Here is an 8,324-nt window from a genome sequence, read left to right on the forward strand (position 1 = left end):
CCTGATGCTGGGAAAGATTGAAGGGAGGAGGTTAAGGGGATGACAGAGGATGAGATGATTGGATGGCATCACTGACTCATTGGATATGAGTTTGAGCAGGCCCCTGGAGCTGGTGATGGAGAGGGAAGCCTGGTGTGCTGGAGTCCTCAGGGTTGCAAAGAGTTGGACACAACTGAGCAACTGAACTGAACTGAAAAATTAAGAGTTTCCCCCAAATTTAAAAAGTATTATTGCAAAGCAAAATAACAAAAAGTACTTGTTTCTACCTGATGTGTGGAGAACTTTGAAATTTTGCAGTAATGATTTATTGGATACTAATGAGATTACAGCAAGTTGTAACTGAAGATAATTATAAGAGCCCAAACAGAAGTACTAAGGAGGAAAAAAACTTGAATTATATCCTAAGCCTACTACCTTGGAAAATACTAGAAAACATTAGACTACAGAAACATATACTCCACTAGCCACTAGAGTGATGATATCATTACATGCTGTGTAGCATCAGGAAAACTCCACTGTAGACTCATAAAAGAATGAGAGTGAAAAAAGCAAATAGATGTAGTGTTGTCATGAAATTAATTTTGCTTCATATACCAGGCCCTCAAAGGGTTTTGTGGACGGTGTTTTTCAAACTGCTGTTCCAGGTTAATTCTTCCTTACTTAGGGCTCATACTGCCATCTCTATGCCAGTGACACTCCCATCTGTATCCCAGCCTGGACTACTTATATACTCCTTGGCTACCTGGACTCTTTCCTCAGCTTGGTGCTCTCGTTCTCTTTGGCCTTTGCACATGCTATTTGATCTGTCCAGAATTTCCTGTTCCTTTTGTTCACTTGGGTGATTACTGAATTGTGAGCTGCTTGAGGGCAGGAACTAGGCATCCGTCTATCCCCAGCTTTTAGCAGAAATTCATGGGGTCTCAGAGTCAGACATAACTCACACTTTCTTTTCGCTTTCCTAGTACTTTGTCGGAGAAGACAATGGCACCCCACTCCAGTACTCTTGCCTGGAAAATCCCATGGACGGAGGAGCCTGGTGGGCTGCAGTCCCTGGGGTCGCTAAGAGTCAGACATGACTGAGCAACTTCACTTTCACTTTTCACTTTCATGTATTGGAGAAGGAAATGGCAACCCACTCCAGTGTTCTTGCCTGGAGAATCCCAGGAATGGGGGAGCCTGGTGGGCTGCCGTTTATGGGCTCGCACAGAGTCGGACACGACTGAGGTATTTAGCAGCAGCAGCAGCAGCACTTTGTAGGCTGCTTAGAAGATATTGGGTTAAATCACGTAAGGATTCGAGTCTCATAAACAAGTTTGCATTACATCTCAGGGTAGAGTTTTTTTCTGTTTTTGTCTGATTCATACATTCTGTATTGGTTTGTATTAGTGGATTGGCCGGAAAGTTTCTTTAGGTTTTTCTGTACGATTGTATGGAAAAACTTGAATGAACTTCTTGGCCAACTCAACAGCTTCAGTTCAGAGAAAAGGACTTCATAACCTACCTCAAATTCAGGACAACCAACTCCTGTCTATATTAACCTTATCCACCAGTATTTGTTTTGTTTCCTTTTGCCTTGTTTGGAGTATAATATATTCTGAAAGGAAAGTATTTGGGCTGAGGACTCAAGATCTTAATTTTTAGTTCTGTCTCTATGTTACTTTACAAGACACTTAGCATCTGCTTCTCTCCACTTGTGGTGGAAAATATGTATTCATATATTTTAGTTTCTGTGAAGGAAGATGTTCTAACATCCAAATGATAACTAACATTTATTAAGTTCTTACTATATGTCAGAAACTGTTCTGTTTTACATGTATTAACTCATTTAATCTGCATAATAGCCCTATGAGGAAGGTAGATGATTTTATTATCTCCATTTTACTCAAGGAAAATAAGACACAGAAAGATTAAGTAGCTTGTCAGAGGTTGAATAGATAGTAATAGGGTCTGGGTTTGAGCTGTGAGCTATGCTCTTAACTGCTATAAGAAACTCCCTCTCAAATCTAAATACATTACTTTTATCATCAACCTATGTTAGTACACATGTACAGATGTTCATTATAATATTTATAATTGTGAAATTAAAAATAACTTGAGAGAATACCTAAATAAATAATGAGATATATGTATAATGGATAGTTATTTTAAAATCCCATTTTTGAAGAATATTTTAATGATATGGAAAAATATCTTAGAATGAAAAAGTAACATAAAATCACAGGTTTTGTTTGAAAAAAGTATATAATGGATTTATATGTTACACGTCTATGTATATGAGCTTCGCTGGTGGCTTAGCAGTAAAGGATCGACCTACCAGTGCAGGAGATATGGCTTCTGTCCCTGAATCGGGAGGATCCTCTGGAGAAGTAGATGGCAACCCGCTCAGGTATTCTTGCCTGGGAAATCCCAGGGGCAGAGGAGTCTGGCGGGCTACAGTCCGTGTGGTTGCAAGAGTCAGACATGACTTAGCAACTAAACAGCAGCAACATACATATATATATATGCACACAAATATTTATTTTAAAAGACTGGAAAGACGTATAATAGTGATGTTTTGTGAGTGGAGCAGTTGCAGTTGTAGAGCAGTTTGTTGGATGTTTCCCATGTGCCAAGCAGCCTGTTAAATTCTTTATGTGTGTTTCCTCAGTGAACTCTCCCATCAGTCCTATGACGTACATTCTACTCATTTTTCAGATGAAGAAACTGAGCCTTAGAAAGATTAACTTATCAAGGGGCTTTCAAGCAGTAAGTAGAAGAGTTGGGACATCTGTATTAGACACTCTCTCTTTTTTTTTTTAACTTTTTATTTTGTATTAGGATATAGCCAATGAACAATGTTACGATAGTTTGAAGTGAATAGCAAAGGGACTCAGCCACACATCCACATATATCCATTCTTCCCCAAACTCCCCTCCCATCCAGGCTACCACAGAATTCTCTGTGCTATACAGTGGGTTCTTGTTGGTTATCCGTTTTCAATGTAGCAGTGTGTACAGTTCATCCCAAACTCCCTAACTATCCCTTCTCCCCAGACAACTATAAGCTCGTTCGTGAAGTCTGTGAGACTCTGCTTTTTAATTGAAGTATAGTTGATTTATAATGTGTTAGTTTCTGGTGTACAGCAAAGTGATTCAGTTTTACATATATATGTATGTATATTCTTTTCAGATTCTTTTCCATTATAGATGATAAGATATTGAATACAGTGCCCTTTGCTATATAATAGGACCTTGTTGTTTATCTATTTTGTATAAAGTAGTATGTACCTGTTAATCTTAGGCTCCTAATTTATCAGCCCCTCCCCCTTCCCCTTTGATAACCATAAGTTTTCTGTCTCTGTGAGTCTGTTTCTGTTTTGTAAATAAGTTCATTTTTATCATTTTTTTAGATTCCACATATAAGTGGTATTTTTCTGTCTGACTTACTTCACTTAGTATGATAACCTCTAGGTCCATCTATGTTGCTGCAAATAACATTATTTCATTCTCTTTTATGACTGACTAATATCCTTTGTATATATAAACCATATCTTCTTTATCCATCCGTCAGTAGAGGACACTTAGGTTGCATCAATGTCTTGGCTATTGTAAATAGTGCTGCTCTGAACTTTGGGGTACATGTTATCTTTTTGAATCAGTAGGCTCTGTTTTGTATTTTCTTAACTTTTTATAATCTGTATTATTTCTATGACCAAAAGCAAAATTAAAATTTTAAATTATGTAAAATGCAAACATCTTGGGACCTGCAGCAAGTCAGACTTGTATGATCTGGTAGGATTTATTCATTTGAACCATTGATTCCTTAAAATGGCTATGCAAAATAACAGCAGCATGGGACTTGAGAGAAATTAAACCAACCATTTAAAGAGTTAAAACATACTCATTGGTTTCTGTTCTACCAAGGAATTTTTTGACCATCTATTATGTCCAACTGATTTTTTTTTTTCCTAGCATGGGTTGCAGCTAGTACCTCTTAATGAAGTGAAATCAGATATATATCTTACAGGCTAGTGAAGATATGATAAGGCTGACCATTTTTATGACTGTTTAAGAATTCCTTAACCATTTTTGTTGTGGTTGCTAATATTTCTTTTTGTCTTACTGGATCCCAATGAGATAATGTTCCCACATGCCCAGAGGAAAAGATTTTTGTGTGTGAATTTGTGGGATGCCCCCCACTGACATAGTAAGAGACTTTTTCTAATATAAGTGTTACCGTAGTTGACAAATGACTTAGTGAAAGTTAGAGGTATTGGAGGAACGCTTATAATCTTTCAGAATAACGTCATTCACAGAAGGCAGCTGACGTGTTTTCCGACAATTATCTCATTGTCAAAGAGTATCTAGTTGGCTAAATGGATCCTTGATTGACCCCACAACATATTCCACATATTGTTATGGTAAGAGGATTCTGACTTTTCATCTATTTTTTCTCTTGAGGAATATTAGCTATATTAGGAGAATACATCTAACTATAAACCTTTGTCTAACTATTAGACAATTTTCCTCTGGCAGGAAGTTTATTTGGGGAGGACAACACATATAGATTGAGGAAGAATATGCCCTCCTCGTTGCATCTATTACACGAGTTGACTTTATCAGTCTAAGTGTTAACTATAGATAAATACAAAGAATGTTTAAAGTGGTCTGAAATTGTATGAACACCCTACATTTGAAAGTAGAGATGTTCACATCTCCATTTGTTTCTTATCTTACAGAGAAGTGTGGGAAATGGAACTGGATAGGCTCAAGAATCAAGATGGTGAAATAAATCGAAACATTATGGAAGAGACAGAACGGGCCTGGAAGGCAGAGGTGAGAAGAGCCACTGTGTTGAAGGTCTGGATTTGGGGCTTCTAGGTGGTACATACTTTTAATATGGTGTTATACACCAGGCCATGTACGTATCCTACCATAGAGCCATTAAACATTGTTTTAACTACCTAGGGGTAGCTTTGTGTGTGTAAAATTAATAAAGCGTGTGTGTGTGTGATTTCCTTAGATCTTATCATTAGAGAGTCGGAAAGAGTTGCTGGTATTGAAACTAGAAGAAGCAGAAAAAGAGGCAGAGCTACACCTTACTTACCTCAAGTAAGTACCTTCTGTTTCTAGGGTTTTAATGGCCCTGCAGTTTTGTGTTTTGTGGGGAATTTCTTTTTAGGGCTTTGAAACCCTAGGCCAGCTAGTCTGGCATGTGTTCTGTCTTCACAGCAAATCATCTTTGTGTGACAGTATTTTGTTCAGTGATTTCTCTTTCCATATTCTAAACTTACACACTCTCTGGCTCTTCACTTTCTACAGTTTTATAGTTTTGTCCTTTTTCTTGTATTATTTTGAATTGGATAAACAGTATCTCTTACTCTGTCAAGCGTAACAAATGTCTTTGGAGATATGTTTCTTATACAGTCATTTGTCCTCTTTCTGCCATGAAGTCTGGAGACCCCTATGGCATTTTCAGCCAGATGAGAGCCCTCTCTCTGTGGTGGGTCCTCTTTCTCCAGTGCTTGGCTTCCATGATTCTGGAGTTAAAGTGAGGCAAACAATTTAGGACCGTGGCCTTCTCCTGTATCTGCTCCAGCCTCTTCTCTGCAGGCCCTTCTCTTTAGCTATTCTTCTGCTATCTGAAAGAGTCAGGAATGGGACTCTCTTTAATTCTGTAAATCACTGTTGGTTTCTTGAAAGGTCAACTCCCCCAACACTAGAGACAGTTCGTTCCAAACAGGAGTGGGAGACAAGACTGAATGGAGTTCGGATAATGAAAAAGAATGTTCGGGTAAGTGTAGTGATGGGTGATCACTGAGCTGGAGTTCATCTGTGCTTGCACACTCCTGGCCATAGGGCAGGCCCACTTGCATGGCCCTTAGGGCCTGTTCTACCACTGCTCTTGTCTTCCTGCTACAGGATGCTGGTCTCTGTATAGAGAGCCTCACTCTGCTCAGCAGTAAAGGATAATGCTTGCTCTTCTCTCTTTCCTAGGACCAGTTTAATAATCACATCCAGCTCGTGAGGAATGGAGCCAAGCTGAGCAGCCTTCCTCAGATCCCTACCCCCACCCTGCCTCCACCCCCATCAGAGGTAAGCGCGCTGGCTCTGGCGAGTCTACTTTTTCATGTTGGTGGCGGGGCCTAGAATCTTTCCCTTGTTTTTATGAAGGTATTGGATGTCCTTATTTGGTACAGGAAAGAGTTGCTTATTGATGTCAGTTTCCTAAACTTCTGTTTTCTTTCTCTCCCTCTCATCTGCCACCTCTTCCCTTCTGCAGACAGACTTCATGCTTCAGGTGTTTCAGCCCAGTCCCTCTCTGGCTCCTCGAATGCCCTTCTCCATTGGGCAGGTCACAATGCCCATGGTTATGCCCAGTGCAGATCCCCGGTCCTTGTCTTTCCCAATCCTGAACCCTGCCCTTTCCCAGCCCAACCAGCCTTCCCCACCCCTTCCTGGCTCCCATGGGAGAAATAGCCCCAGCTTGGGTTCCCTTGTCGGCCCCCATGGTCCGCACGTGCCCCCTGCCGCCTCCATCCCGCCTCCTCCAGGCTTGGGTGCTGTTAAGGCTTCTACTGAAACTCCCCGGCCCCAACCAGTAGACAAACTGGAGAAGATTCTGGAGAAGTTGCTGACTCGGTTCCCACAATGCAATAAGTAAGTATCTTTAAGGATTAATTTAAAAAGTGTTTCCCAGAGAAATATTTATGGGTTAAAATAGGAGAGGTTTCATAGATATTCCCCATGAGGGTAGCACAAAATTTCTCCCCCTAAACATCTCTCTTTCTTAGGGCCCAGATGACCAACATTCTTCAGCAAATCAAGACAGCACGTACGACCATGGCAGGTCTGACCATGGAGGAGCTGATCCAGCTGGTAGCCGCACGACTGGCAGAGCATGAGCGGGTGGCGGCGAGTACTCAGGTAAGAAAAGCTATTTGGGGGGATCTCAGACCTGTGAAGGAAATGGCAACCCACTCCCATGTTCTTGCCTGGAGAACCCCAGGGACGGGGGAGCCTGGTGGGCTGCCGTCTATGGGGTCGCACAGAGTCGGACACGACTGAAGCAACTTAGCAGCAGCAGCAGACCTGTTGAGATGTTGAGGCAAGAGGCAGATTTCAGAAAAATTTGGGGTGAGAAGCAGCATTGCAGCCAGGGGTATCTGGCCTGCTTTCTTCCTTTGTTGGGCTGAGAAATGAATGATTTCCTTTTGGTAATGCCCTTTTACTCAGATGTTCCTGCCTCACTCTGACAATGTTTCTGCCCACAGCCACTTGGTCGGATCCGGGCCCTGTACCCTGCTCCACTGGCCCAAATCAGTACCCCAATGTTCTTGCCTTCTGCCCAAGTTTCATATCCTGGGAGGTCTTCACATGTAAGACTCTTTTCTTTGAAAACTGGGATTTTGGAGAAGCTGGGGGTGGCGAGGAGGGAGTGGACTTACAGGTGGAGTGCAGGAAGAAACCATTATCTCCTCAGCTGGGTTGTTGGTAGCCCCGGCTGGGAAAATGCAAGTACTCTGTATTTGAACTTTTCTTTCTGTGGTGTAAAATCTTTTTGCTACGTGGAAATTGTAGATGGAATCATGGGCATAAAAGGCAAGGAGACCCAGAGGTTCCTCCCTCTTTTGACGGTCCCTCCTCTGCTGTGCAGGCTCCAGCCACCTGTAAACTGTGTCTAATGTGCCAGAAACTTGTCCAGCCCAGCGAGCTGCATCCGATGGCATGTACCCACGTGCTGCACAAGGAGGTGGGTGCTGCAGCCCTTCCTCTTTTTCTGCTCTTCCTTTTTGACAGCTGTGATCATCTTAATTTTCCTGAATTTTTTACAGTGTTGATGCCATCATTAATATCTAAACATAAAGTTTTCAGTAAATCGTGGCTTAAAACATGAGCAGAATTCAGAATACTGGCAGCTAGGCTCTCCCAACTTCCTTCTATGCCATTCCCTGTAGGGGACTGGACTGGATAAACAGTTCTTACTAGAACGCTGAGAGTCACTGTCTTGGAAAATTGACAAAAAGATGTATGTATCTAGACATTGTTTCAGATGTCCCATTGCCAAGAGATTTTGCTTAGGTGGCAGGAATGGGATAGGGAACTTGAATATGAAATACGTAACTCCATTAATAAAAGTTTGACGACTCACCTGTTACAGATTGTCTTCACAAACTGATAAGCTATCCCTGTCTCTTATTACGTTACCAGACTGAGTGAAGTCTCTTAGCACCTGGGATGCTTTCCTTTTTACTATTTTGTTTTGTTCATTTTGCTTTTCTAAGAGGTAGAAACTAAATTCACATCTAAATTCTTAGGAAGGGAAAACCCTGAAGAAGATTTGAG

General features: G+C 41.3%; 1 protein-coding gene across 2 annotated transcripts in view; it reads left to right on the forward strand.

The window, feature by feature from the left end:
- The window catches only part of RNF214 (ring finger protein 214), a 53,967-nt gene that overhangs the window by 37,306 nt on the left and 8,337 nt on the right, over nt 1-8,324 (forward strand). For both annotated transcript variants that reach the window (XM_052652923.1, XM_052652924.1), the window contains exons 7-14: nt 4,718-4,814; nt 5,002-5,090; nt 5,682-5,772; nt 5,976-6,074; nt 6,262-6,638; nt 6,773-6,905; nt 7,253-7,357; nt 7,636-7,731. In XM_052652923.1, the coding sequence (XP_052508883.1) occupies nt 4,718-4,814; nt 5,002-5,090; nt 5,682-5,772; nt 5,976-6,074; nt 6,262-6,638; nt 6,773-6,905; nt 7,253-7,357; nt 7,636-7,731 (1,087 nt within the window). The remainder of the gene's footprint in view (nt 1-4,717; nt 4,815-5,001; nt 5,091-5,681; nt 5,773-5,975; nt 6,075-6,261; nt 6,639-6,772; nt 6,906-7,252; nt 7,358-7,635; nt 7,732-8,324) is intronic.

The sequence above is a fragment of the Budorcas taxicolor genome, chromosome 15 (assembly GCF_023091745.1).
Source record: "Budorcas taxicolor isolate Tak-1 chromosome 15, Takin1.1, whole genome shotgun sequence".
Lineage (NCBI taxonomy): Eukaryota > Metazoa > Chordata > Mammalia > Artiodactyla > Bovidae > Budorcas > Budorcas taxicolor.